This window comes from Sinocyclocheilus rhinocerous, unplaced genomic scaffold (assembly GCF_001515625.1).
Source record: "Sinocyclocheilus rhinocerous isolate Xijiao unplaced genomic scaffold, SAMN03320098_v1.1 scaffold569, whole genome shotgun sequence".
NCBI classification, from domain to species: Eukaryota; Metazoa; Chordata; class Actinopteri; order Cypriniformes; family Cyprinidae; genus Sinocyclocheilus; species Sinocyclocheilus rhinocerous.
Window position 1 is genome coordinate 190,035 of NW_015652146.1, and position 13,977 is coordinate 204,011.

At 37.7% G+C, this 13,977-nt stretch overlaps 1 protein-coding gene across 2 annotated transcripts in view; it reads right to left on the minus strand.

The window, feature by feature from the left end:
* raf1a (Raf-1 proto-oncogene, serine/threonine kinase a) overlaps window positions 1–13,977 on the minus strand; it is a 27,248-nt gene that overhangs the window by 10,958 nt on the left and 2,313 nt on the right. Inside the window, exons 2-11 of one of the 2 annotated variants that reach the window (XM_016519364.1) lie at window positions 12,211–12,417; window positions 11,721–11,833; window positions 8,893–8,995; window positions 8,648–8,805; window positions 8,194–8,286; window positions 6,469–6,568; window positions 2,297–2,321; window positions 2,077–2,180; window positions 533–650; window positions 374–458 (exon numbers count right to left, since the gene is read on the minus strand). In XM_016519364.1, the coding sequence (XP_016374850.1) occupies window positions 374–458; window positions 533–650; window positions 2,077–2,180; window positions 2,297–2,321; window positions 6,469–6,568; window positions 8,194–8,286; window positions 8,648–8,805; window positions 8,893–8,995; window positions 11,721–11,833; window positions 12,211–12,393 (1,082 nt within the window). In that variant the 5' untranslated portion in view covers window positions 12,394–12,417. Of the gene's footprint in view, window positions 1–373; window positions 459–532; window positions 651–2,076; window positions 2,181–2,296; window positions 2,322–6,468; window positions 6,578–8,193; window positions 8,287–8,647; window positions 8,806–8,892; window positions 8,996–11,720; window positions 11,834–12,210; window positions 12,418–13,977 lie in introns of both variants that reach the window. The other variant, XM_016519363.1, reaches the window with a different exon arrangement.

Below are 13,977 nucleotides of genomic sequence, written 5' to 3' on the forward strand. Positions count from 1 at the left end.
AATATATTTTGTAAATTTCCTACCGTAAATATATCAGAACTTAATTTTTGATTAGTAATATGCATTGCTAAGAACTTCATTTGGACAACTTTAAAGATGATTTTCTCAATATTTAGATTTTTTTGCACCCTCAGATTCCAGATTTTCAAATAGTTGTATCTCAGCCAAATATTGTCCTATCCTAACAAACCATACATCAATGGAAAGCTTATTTATTCAGCTTTCAGATGGTGTCTGATGATGTCAATTTAAAATAATTGACCCTTATGACTGGTTTTGTGCTCCAGGGTCACATATTGTATACTGCTCTAAATATGTCATCCCTTTTGAACTGGGGACAGTGACCTGTTGACAATCAGTATGAACATCTCACCTAAGAACCGCCACCTCGTTGCGGAAGGCTTCAAACTGCTCCGGTGTCGGCTTGGTGACTTTTAATATCTTCACAGCCACATCACCTGCAGCGTGTTATAGTGTAAGTTAACCCAGTCATAGCAGCTAGACTTCACTGGAGCAGTTAATCTATGCTTACCGTGCCATTTCCCTTTGTATACGGTTCCAAAGGAGCCCGAGCCGATCCTGTTCAGCAGCACCACCTCGTTAGCTTCAATCTCCCAGTAATAGCTCGAGTCTCTCTTATCCCTCGGCCGCTACAAAACAGCAACTAATGTTAAGCACTTAGTGAAGTAGGCTAAACAGTCATAATTCATGGCCTTTCATGACCATTATTATTATAATTATTTACATTTCACAACAATTGCACACATTTTCTGGTAACACTTTACAATAAGGTCCCATTAGTTAATGCATTAACTAAACTTAACTAACAAGGAGCAATACATTGGTTACAGTATTTAATAATCTTTGTTAATGTTAGTTAATAAAAATACAACTGTCCATTGTTAATAATAATAATAATAATAATATTCATAGATACGACCTTTAATTTTAATAATGCATTAGTAAATGTTGAAATTGACATTGACTAAGAATAATAAATGCTTTAGAAGTATTTTTTTCATTGTTAGTTCATGTGTAGTTACTACAAACCAGTGAACTTAACTTTAAGTTAATGTTAAAGGAAACATATTCTAAACTGTTACCCATTTTCCAACTAAATTCTCATTACTGTAACGAATATTTAAAACTGAAAAGTACAAATGTAAAGTAGACATCATTGTAGTATTTGTTGTTCTGCCATTAATGTGGTTTTAAAAAAAAAAGCTTTTTGATTTTCACTACTGTACAACCATTTCTGCAACAATAATGAGAATTTGGGGGGGAAATGTGCTTAAAAGTCATGAAAATGCAACGCAAAATGTGACCAAAACGATTTTTATACTCACAGACCACAATATTCACCGCAAGGTACTTCAAAGAACACCATAGTGTTATGTTCAAAAATTATCATCATCAGACATCAGGCATTACAACTGTTTTTGTGTCTACACTCTGGGAATACTGTTTGAAGTTGAGCTCTTTCACGGGTGTGGACTTATCTTTATATCTCTGTGATAAGGACATATATAACTGGTACAGTTTTGCTGATTGGATTAGACTGGCGACACTCCAGAGTCTGAGCAGGTTCCTATTAGGGCTGTCAAACTGGCTGAAAAACTAAATTCGAATTTTGTACTTAAATATGATCAAAATTCGAATTATATTCGAATTTAAAATGCATAATTTCAGTTAGGGTGAAGAATAGCTTTTGGCTTCTCTCCTGAGGCCACAAGAGGGCGCATCGAGCAAAACATTACTAATGCACGTTTATTCAAAGCATAAGATAACATGACTATCATTTTTGACAGCCCTAGTTCCTATAACTGCTAACATCTTTTGCACGCCTTGGTCGTGTCCTGAGTGCTTTGTCTTCACTTCTAAGGACAGCCCCCTAAAATGTATACACCCTAACTACAATGTAGAGTTGATGACTGCAGCACAACAACAACAGCACATACTCAATAAAGAGTCCTGCTGAAGACAGACCCAATTCTCCTGGTCTTAGCATCTGAGTTTCCCACAATACTCCTTAACAAATGGCCAAACAGAGTGAAGACAGAGCTTCACAAAACTTACAATTTTAACCTGAGGGTTCAGGGACGGAGCCCGCTCTCTCTGGGCCGGGGTGGGTATATTGTGCAGGTTCCAGCCTGTTGGACTCTGATCCGGAGAACTGCTAGCTGTAGAGAGATGGCCAAAAACATTAACCTGATTCATATTCATGCCCTATAACTAAACTACAGCAAAAACATTGTTATTGTATTCAAATGAATCTGTTTTGATGATTTATTCTTACCTGAATTGTGAATGCGCATGGCATCCTGCATGAAAGGCAAACAAAAAAAAAATATTAAGAAATAACACAAAATTGCTCATCGGTATTTTCACTCTTGCAATCCTAAAGTGCGCTGCAAGACAGAAGCACATTTTGCACATTTTATACAGTTTCCGGCTGTTATGATGTGTACTGTACACAACTAATCACACACTAGATAATTCTCTACTGTAGTTACGATCCTATTATTCCCTTCTTAATGTCCTTAATGTTTTTGAGAGTTGATTCTGACATCAAGCAACATGAAGAAAGGGTTTGTGGTCATGCATGCACAGAACAGAGGCAGAAGAAGAAAGTTTAAGAGCTTGCTTACACACAAACCCCTTCGATTGTTTCTTTTTAGATCCCACTTCTTATTGTCTCAAACTCTTTCCTCTCACAGTGTCATAAGATGCTGCTGTCTTGAAAACGAGTCAGCTAAATTTCAAAGAAGTATAGTAAGGTAAATTTATTGCAGCAGCTGTTGTATGGTATATGGCGAGGACTGGGGATGGTTATAACACTGGGTGAGTTGTAACGACAGTAGATTAACCACTAGACATCACACGATCACCGCCTGAGGTGACAGGAGACATTTCTCTCTGTGTACAAATACAGCTACAAAACTGATGCAGAAAAATACAGCATTTAAACAGAATTAGTAGATTCTATTGTTTAATTTGATATACTGCGATGGGGAGGGATGTAACGCTACTTTCCACATTTATGTCTTCTGGACCTAAAAAGATTTCAGTGCAAAAGTTCCAAACCTTTAACCATTTTATATATGTTTTAATATTTAAACTTGTTTGCTGCTTTAGAATTAAAGGTTTGTCTTTTTTTTTTTATTATTATTATTATTATGCAAACAGATATACAATTTACCGGTGACAAATCAAATGCAACAAATCACCAACAACAACAATAATAATAATAATAATAATAAAGCTATAAATAGTGAGATATTGTAAGGCTGCCTCTGGGCCCTCCATGAGCACAGCATAAGTTGGGACAATCCCATCCTTGTCTAGTCCCCCGGTGCAGTGTGAAGCTACGTGATGTTAGTCCATTGGTGATGACAGTGGCTGAAGGTGATGTATACAGAATTGTTATCCAATTAATGAATGACTCCCCAAAACCAAACCTCTCTAGTGTGGAAAACAGGAATTTCCAATTGACTCTATCGAATGCTTTTTCTGCATCGAGGGATGGATTATAGATGGTGTGACTTTTTCTATTCTATGGGCTAGTGCTTTGGCGATGGTTTTAATGTCTACATTGATTAGGGAAATTGGACGATAGCTTGACGGTAGTGTTGGGTCTTTATTGGGTTTGAGAAGGAGTGAAATTGTGGCTGTGTTCATGTTATCTGGGAGTTTTGATTTTTGTTTTGATTCATTTATCATTCGGATGAAGAGTGGTGATAAAATGGACCAAAAGTGTTTGTAGAACTCAGCGGGGAATCCATCAGGACCTGGTGCTTTATTGTTCGGCATGAGTTTAAGGGCATTAAAGATTTCTTGTTCTGTTAAGGGGGATTCAAGAGTATTTATTTGATATTTACTAAGTTGAGGTAGGTTGATATTGTTGAGAAATGAATTGATCGGGTCTTTTTCAGAGGAATATAATTTACTGTAAAAATTTTGAAAGATTTGATTTATTTCTTCTGGTGAATTGGTGGACTTCCCTGCTGTGTCTGTAATAACTGGTAATGTTGTTTTTTCCTTATTTTGTTTGATTTGATTTGCCAAATATTTACCGGATTTGTTACCGTGATGGAAGTTTTCTTGTCTTAGCCTATATGAATTAGGAATTGGGTATGTTTATTGATTAATTCATTTAATTTAAATTTACATTTTCTTAATGTATCCTGTGTTTCTTCTGTTGGGTTATTTATATTGCTGTCTTCAAGTTCTTTGATTTTTTGTTCCAGTTCAGCTTGTTTTTCCTTCTCTTTCCTTTTTTTGTAAACGGAGAATGAAATTATTTTTCCTCTTAGTACTGCTTTCCCTGCTTCCCACAGAAGAGATGGAGATGATTCCGGGGAGTCCTTCATCTCTAGAAAGCATGCCCACTCTCTTTTAAAATAGCTGTCAAAGTCATGGTCTTTCAGAAGAGATGTGTTAAATCGCCATCTAGTAATGGGTTTATGTGGACTAGTTATATTCCATTTTAATGTTACTGGGGCATGATCACTAATAACTATTGGATGGATCTTTGATTCAGAAATATTTGATATGATAGAATTACTGGTGAGAAAGAAGTCAATACAGGAATATGAGTGGTGGACTGGTGAGAAAAATTAGTATTCTTTAACGTTAGGATGCTGTAGACGCCAACTATCGCCAAGACCATGAATCACTCATGAACTGTTTTATGGTTTCTGCAGATTTCCAGATACGTTTATTGCCCAAACTGTTAGATCTATCTATTGTTGAGTCTAAAACGGTGTTGAAATCACCTGCTATTATGACTGGACAGTTAGAAAAATTTGAAATGGAAGAAGAAGAAAAAAAGGTCTGGAAAAAAGATGGGTCGTCTGTGTTTGGGTCATATAAACTGCCAATTGTAACTGGGCTATTATTAATTGAGATGTTTATGATAATGAAACGTCCCTCAGGGTCTATAACGGTGGTGTTATGAACAAATGAGATTTTTTTACTTATTAGAATGCATACTCCTCTCTGTTTTGTGTTGTAGGGAGCCGAGAATAAATGATTGTACTTAGATGATTTAATTTTGTTATGATCAGATTCTGATAGATGTGTTTCTTGCAGAAGGCATATGTCGGCTTGTAGTTTATTTAGATGATTAAAAACTTGAATCCTCTTTGTCTGAGAACCGAATCCACGAGCGTTCCAGGTTACAAAAGTGATAGATGACATGTTTTAATGAAAAATAAGCAGAAATGTATATTAATGTGTGGGTCTGTTCGTACCGTATGTGTATAAATGTGAGTGTATGTATTCGAAGGGGTATGGCAGTGCATATGTGTGTGTGTATAACAATGCAATGTTGTTAGCAGACTGACAAAACTACAGATACATAATTGACAGAATGTACACAGCAGGACAACAATAAAACAAAAACCATTAAATACAAACATAGGGTGGAACATGGGGAGGGGTACGAGACCTAGGTGCAAAAACAAGAGCACATCTTATAGATTAAAGAAAGAGAGAGAGAGAGAGAGATCAGTTTATCATAAAGGTTTCTCTTTTTACCTACATTTAAGTTTTTGAAATTTTGAATTTAATGCATGTACAAAAATAATATATGATGTTTATATTTTATATTAGTTAGTTCTATTAGCACATTTTCGTGGCAAGTTTTTAAAATAAGTGATAAGATTTAAAATAGTTTTATGCATGGAAACAGGTATGGATGTTATAACTAAAAATTTTACAACCATCCCAGTCTCTGCAGCTAGACTAGTTACAGACTTGGTGGAATAGTTTAAAAAAATTAAAAAACGGGATCATCATTAACCCTCATGTCATTCCCTATCTGTATGCATTTTGAAGAACAACATCAGACCCCACTGACTTTTATCATACAGAAACACAGACACTTTTCTGTGGAACACAACATATGATACAAGGGTGACTAAATAATGTTGGTAATGAACTTTCCCTTTTAAAAATGAAAGAGTAACAAGCTTTGTATCGTAGAGTAGATTACTGATTATTGCAACATGGAAATAAATAGTAGGCACAGTGAATTATTAAGCTCAGAGATGGACTTCGCACCAAACACAGGCTGCATCCAAACTTGCAAACTGTTGTGTTCACAGGCAGTGTAGGAAAGCATCTATCCGTAAAGGCAACAAGGCAGCTGCACTGTTTTAAACACAACCTTACTGAAGAGAAGAACAGCACCTACTCTTCTCTTCAGACAGAACTGCTGATGGCCCCAGGAGCTTGGAGACGTGTCTAGCTACTCCCCAGCAGCGTGTAACAACATGACAGTGTAGAGAAGAGGGAACAAGAGAGATGGAAGAGAGAGGAGAACGGCAAATCTGCTCACTTTCATTTATTTTATCAAGCTTGTGGATATTAGATGAGCGGAGATCGAAATAAGGTGGAAGTACAGGATAGAGAAGAACAGATAATCTTCATGACTGGAGTGACGGCAGGTTTTATAGCAGAGTTTACCTCGATCTGGCTGCTGTCGACAGCCACTGTGGCGCAGACATTGGGAGTGGAGGTGGAGCGCAGTCTCTGTGTCAGAGCCGCTCCAGACGGGGGGTAAGCGCTGGAGAAACTGAACACACCAGGGTTTGAATCACTGTGCACAGAGCTAATGGAAACACACATCTCAGACTACAGCATATAAACTGACCGTGTTATGTGAAACAGACTGTCGCAGTATCTAGAGACTAAATATCATAGAAATTTGGGGGTGGTGGGGGGACTGGTATAATAAGGTGAAACTGCATTTCATGCCCGTTATGAGCTGTGATGGGTGTAATGTGAAAGGGCTCATGCACAGACGTTCTTTGTCGTCTACTGCATTGCATGCATTAGTGAATCAAGCCAGTGACTAAACTCCCAACTATTGTGATTATCTTACGCACAGAAAGCGATCAAAGATCACTCTCTTTATAATTGCTGGCGCAGTCAATTCAAGATCAGAGCGAGTCTATCAATGATTTGATTTCTGCATTTCCACCAAAACTCCCGTTATAATCAATGCCACGGTTTACACTGCTCAACGAGTCTAAAATCTACACTGTGTTTTCAGTTGCACTTTATTTTACAGTACGTGTACTTACAGTGTACCTACCTAAGAAAGTTCTGCTAATGTAAGGTAACTACTTGGTGTAGGGTTAGGTTTAGGGTTAGTACCTATGAAACAGGACTGTAAAATAAAGTGCTACCGTGTTTCCACTGTGTTAGTTATGAGGCAAGTATTGGTGAGATTGCAGGAATCGCGTCGCACTGTGTGTCGACTCGGTAGACATGGCCGTTTGGCTACAGTGTAGCGCTGCAAGATGAGTTCAACTCGGCGGTTGTTACAGTAAAAACACAGTAAAAGTTTCAAGAGAGTTTCACATGTAATGCTTCTTTCAAATGCAAAGGCGTTAGCCAATCACAGCAGTGTCCTAAATTCAGGGTGGAAAATGATTTAGATTTAAATTATGACCATTCTGATAAAAAACATACTAAGATACTAAGTGCACCTCAGGAAACATTATAAAATCATTTTAAAAATGCATTTCATGACCTTTTTAAAGAGCCAAGTCAAAAGAGACCACCACATATTGCTTGGGTCCTCTCTTCAGTCTCTTTTTTTTATTTTCTCTTTCTTTTTTAATTTTACTATCCATCAGACAAAAACATAAATCGGATTGCCTATGGAAGTAATAGGAGACCTCTCAACAAGAAGCAAACTATTATTAAATAAAGCATTATTGATGTATGCAACTTATTATTATGTTTTTCATATACTATATATATATATATATATATATATATACACACACATGTACGTACATTGGGCCGCATTCATGAAACACGAGCTAATGATTTTTCACAAATCTGAGGTTTATGATGTGTTTGTAAATCCAGAAGAGTGGTTTTGGAAAGGCCCATTTTATGCGCCAATTACTCAGAATTAGGGTTGCAAAAAGGTGGAAAATTTCCAGTAAATTTCGGAAACATTCCAGAAATTTTGGAAACTTTCCAGGAGTTTTTTTTTATATTCCAGGTATTTTTGGAAAGTTTCCGGAAATGTTCCACCCCTTTGCAACCTTACTCAGAATTTACTTATATATGTACGAACGAACTCATAAATGAGGCCCATTATACAATTACAGAAAACAAATGGTTTCAAAGCTGAAATGGGGGCAAAGCAGTCTGAGACGAGGCAGCGGTTACCTGCTAGGGTTCCTCGTCAGGGATTCCCTCATTCTCCGAGATGTAAGTGCAGGGAGAGATGGAGTCCCACTCTCGCCAGGAGTCGGAAACAATCTGTCAAAGGTCACATCAGTGTCATGCGTTCTGGAATAATTCTACTCACTTCTTTGTTCTGAAGTAGGTAATAAGACATTTTCCTACCATATGAACAATTTAAGCTTGAATGTGAAGCATATTTTTGTTAGTCCACAATCAGTGAACCACCAACAAACTGCACTTACCAAGAGCATATTTAATGGTACAACGATCTGAATTACGCACACTGGGTCTTTTTGAAGCAAATACTGATGTGACTATTTGCAGTGAATCTGATCGATAAATCATCTGATCATATCATGGAAAAAAAAATTTTGATTGTGCAAACCCTATTTTTAAGTTGCTAGATATGTTCTGCGAGTATATAAGAAACACTCACAGCAGTTGTCTGATGTTGGTCCAGTCAACACACATTGTGGGCACTTTTGTGCTGCAGTGCTCATGGAACTTGTAGCCACATGTTTGGCAACGGAAACCATTCAAGAGGAACTTCTGGCATATGTCGCAGAAAGCCAATTTCAGAAATGTTTTTCTAACCTGAAAATAAATAAATAATAGATTCAGGACTCTTTTATTAACTGTGAAATGTTCAAGATGCACAAAAAAACCCTCTGCAGCACTTACAAAATTGTGTGTAGTTAAGGGAACATGGTCCAAAACCTCCACTAGAAGTTCCTCCCCAATGAGTGAGGTAGAGTCTGTGTTCCAGTCCATACGAGACTTCTTGCTGTAATCATAAACACAAGGTAGCTCATGAGATCAAGCAAAAACTGCGTGAGCAGTATGTGGGACTGTTCTGTACATGCTTGCGCAGTGCTTATTCCTGCCCCTTTCTAAAGGCCAATGTATACGGTTTTACATGTACACTACAGTATCTATACAACGAGTGGGATGCAACAACATCAGCAGCATTTAAGACAATTAAACTGATAATTCATTTGTTTTTAACTAGTTGCTGCTTTGGAGAACTGCAACATTAGCTGTTAGGTGCATGCTCCCGGGTTACATGTTACACAGCAAGGACAGGAACTTGGCTTTTGTCTTTATTCACCGTTTTGAATAAAAAGATATCACTTATGCTTTGTGAGGATCCAGTACATTTTCATTTCAGGGGTTGAAGGTAATTCAATTTATTGCAATCAACATGAGCACTCCGAAGAGGATGTGTTGTAAAGTAGATCTTGTTAAGTGAATTAGAATCAAAATCATGTTAATATCATATTGGACATATCGTCCAATTTTAGTCATAATCAGAAAATCCCACTATCCGTCGACCTCTAATTCTTCATCGATTTTTAAGAACTTTAAGAGAAGTGATTCTGATGCTGCGTGTAGTAAGTGTAGACAGCATTTGTTCAGCCAGTTAATACCGAGTGTAATGATATACTCACATCATGATTCGGTTTACTGATCTCACGATGCAATACTCTCAGAATACTTTAAACACAGCAAGATGTTAAAAGTTAAATGAGAATTTATTATTATTATTATTTTAAAGGCATATGATAAAGTTAACAAAAAGTATTGTTCATAGAAATTGTAAATTCGATAGAATCTGACATAAACTCTACTGTAAATGTTGTTTCTTATTCTCAAATAGCGGTAAAAAAAAGTTTTCAGGCTGGACCAGTCAATGCGAAGTCTTAAAGGTCCTCTGAAGTGCCTTGAAACACGTAGAGTTATGCTATGTGGTGACGTAATTTCAACTGGAACAGGAAGACGGGGCGGGACATATCGAGCAGCCCCGCCCCCTTTTTAAATAGCCAATAGCACTTCGTTTACGTCACAGATTGGGCCAGAGCCATTGAGCTCGGTAAAGCTGCATTTGACAGCGTATGGCAGCCACAGTCTAATAGATCAGCCCTTTAGATTCAATATGAAACTGTTACTAAAGCAAAACAATGATTATAATGAGGCTGAGGATGTGTAGCTTGAAAATTGGGTCATTTATGTTGGTGCAGGACACCGGTGTTATCTCTTCTACTCGCCAGTGCTGTTTGTCTAACCGTTTCTCCTCCTAATCTGATCCGAATCGCTATAAAATATAGCATTCTGTGTAGAATTCAAACGGGTCTGATACAGTTTGTGGTCTGCGCGACTCGAGCATATGATCCGCTCTGTGATATTGTGTTTCTGGACCGGACTGTGTGCGCGCTGCGGCGATTCGCGTACACAACACAACGCGAAACCAGAATTCTTTCGACCCAATGGAAAGCATATTTGTGACCCTGGACCACAAAACCAGTCATAAGGGTCATTTTTTTTAAATTGAGATTTATACATCAAGCTGAATAAATAAGCTTTCCATTGATGTATGGTTTGTTATGATAGGACAATATTTGGCCGAGATACAACTATTTGAAAATCTGGAATCTGAGGGTGCAAAAAAATCTAAATATTGAGAAAATCATCTTTAAAGTTGTCCAAATGAAGTTCTTAGCAATGCATATTACTAATCAAAAATTAAGTTTTGATATATTTACAGTAGGAAATTTACAAAATATCTTCATGGAACATGATCTTTACTTAATATCCTAATGATTTTTGGCATAAAACAAAAAATCGATAATTTTGACCCATACAATGTTTTTTTTGGCTTTTGCTACAAATATCCCCCAGCGACTTAAGACTGCTTTTGTGGTCCAGGGTCACATTTACACTGTCTGAATCGTTCCATATCCCCCATATAGTGCACTGCGTGCCATTCAGCATACAGAAAATACTAATTCTGTGAACAAGTGACCTATTTCAGCCGCAGTGTCAGCGTCTATTTATAGTGCAGGGGGCGGGACATTTCAGATTCTAGAGAGCATTTGATTGGACAGAAAGTTTGATGAGAAGCTGAAGTGCAGGGTGACGTCATCAAAACCGTTGATTCATATTGCCGGAACTGAGAGACTGTGTAAGTTTTGAAGGCTTATATCTTCTACACACAAATTTTGTCATAGTTTTGGAGCACACTAGCTTATCGATAACTATAAGTCTAACTTATTCATACTAAAAGCCAAAAAATTTACATTTTGATTTCATGGGGACTTTAAGCGTGCGTCTCCGGACACTGTTTCTATGGCAACCGGAGCCTCTAACAGCAGCTGCAGTGATGCGATGACTTTAGCAAATGACTCTTTTAGCAGGTGCGACTTATTCTGCCATACTGTGCATTGCACTTTTCTCCCTTTCATAGTAATAAGAGTGCACAATCTTGGTATTTCAAAGTCTTTGTTTTGTGCATACTGCTGTAAAAAAAAAAAAAAGATTTTGCACAAATTTGTTCCTGTGGCTCAGTGGTAGAGCATTGCGTTAGCAGCGCAAAAGGTCGTGGGTTCGATTCCCAGGGAACACACATACTGGTAAAAAATGTATAGCCTGAATGCACTGTAAGTCGCTTTGGATAAAAACGTCTGCTAAATGCATAAATTAAAAAAAAAAAATAATCTGTTGCATGGACCGACCTCCTCTGTCCCGGATGGAGACTGAAGACAGCGCAGCACTCTGGCTGGAGCCCTCGAACCTTCAGCGCTTTGATCAGACAGCTGTGGAGCGTCAGGCCTGGCCGCACATTCACCTTCAGGAGCGTGCACAGAAACGATAGATAATCCATGCATATGATTTTAATTTCACATCCTTTAAACAATAATACTTGCAAGCAGACTTAACTGCCTGCTACAAGCAGACTACCTTCCAAGGAAGAACTTAAGTTTTACTTGTTTGAGACAGATTTTTGTTGAAAGGAAATTATTTCTTAAAACTGTACTACTGTAATTACAACAGTTTTGACCATACCCTTCTGTGTATTTTTTCACTTGCACTACTGAACGTTTAGCAGTAGCCATACAGTGGCAACCTTGGCTGAAGCATTTATTTTAATATTTGTGAAATATGACTGAAATGCGTTTTCCCTGCTACTCTATCATGAACAGAAATCTAATCTGGCTCTCTCACCACGGTCCGCTGCTGGTTGGGTAGGAAGACTCGGATGGTGCGGCTGGTTCTGGAGTCGTCTGAGGTGCGGTGCTGACATGGCACTCCTTGGATCACAGGAGACATGCATGAGCTCTCAAACACAGACTCCTTCATTCCCAGACCGTTGGTGATGGATCTCCATGCTCCCTGAAGCTGCTCCATTACAATAGCCTCTAGCACTCACGTCTGGAAAAAACAAAAACAAAAAAAGTGTGATTCTACGAACTGTACCATGATGCTAGCTGAACAAACTCAGGGTTACAGGATTAGTTCTGAGCTGACAAAACCAAACCAATTCACTCAGGCTTTGTTGGTTTGTAACCATGACACGGATCATCAACTTTCTCTGTCAGCTCAGGCTCTGATCCTGAGTTTATGGAGCGCGTGCACATGAAATTGGCCAATCACGTGCCATAAAAGACAGAGAAACTGCGATTTGCTTCTTGTGAGAGAGTCGGTGCTTGATTGAAAACGTATTTACAGAGTAAAAAGACAAAAGTTATCTGTGAAAGAGGACAACTAAAACAAAACAATCTTGCTTTGTCAGTGCAAGTGGAAGTTGTGAAGTTTATATAGTTTATATGTGACCCTGGAGCACAAAACCAGTCTCAAGTCGCTGGGGTATATTTGTAGCAATAGCCAAAAACACATTGTATGGGTCAAAATTATAGATTTTTCTATTATGCCAAAAATCATTAGGATATTAAGTACAGATCATGTTCCATGAAGATATTTTGTAAATGTCCTACTGTAAATATATCAAAACTTAATTTTTGATTAGTAATATGCATTGCTAAGAACTTCATTTGGACAACTTTAAAGAAGAATTTCTCAATATTTAGATTTTTTTGCACCCTCAGATTTCAGATTTCATATAGTTGTATCTCAGCCAAATATTGTCCTATCCTAACAAATAAAACCTTGTTTATTCAGCTTTGAGATGGTGTATTTTATTACATCTCAATTTCAAAAAATTGACCCTTATGACTGGTTTTGTGGTCCAGGGTCACATATAGTTGATATTATATGTAGGTATACAGAGACTCAAAGTCATTTTTAAAGCTTTACCTATTGATTTGAAAGCTTTTTTAGATTAGATATTATGTATCATTTGCACATATATACTGAGAGTGACTTTATTTACAACTATAAACTGGCTTAATGGTATAGGATGGTCAATTATTGGATGTTATTAGTAAACTATAATACGTTAAATCATTCAGGAACATGACTGAACAATACCAATAAACTACTGCTGTTACTGAACTTTGATGCCAGTCCCAAGCTCTGTGTAAAAGGCTACTATTACTCCCACCAAATACAAACCTTAGATCTTACACTTTTACATTTTGTCATGCAGATGTTATAGTCCCTTAGGCAGCTTTAAAGAACTGGTCCATAAATAATAGTATTACTTTACAAGTTGTATGGTTAAATTCACAAATCAGGCAACCAACTGGACCTTATTTACACACGACACTGCTCTACTGATCATGTGCTGGTTACTCCACTGCACACCTCGGATCACTTCCTCCTCACTCTTAACCTCAACATGGTTCCCGACACAACACATACCCCTCCACATGTCACTTTTCGACGTAACCTACGCTCACTCACCCTCCCGGCTATCTGCTATGGTTTCATCTTTGCTTCCGTTTTCCTCCCTCCTTTGTCCTCCTTCTCCCCCTTCTTCATCAACTCTAACAGCTGACGACTTTGCCACATTCTTCATTAATAAAATTACAA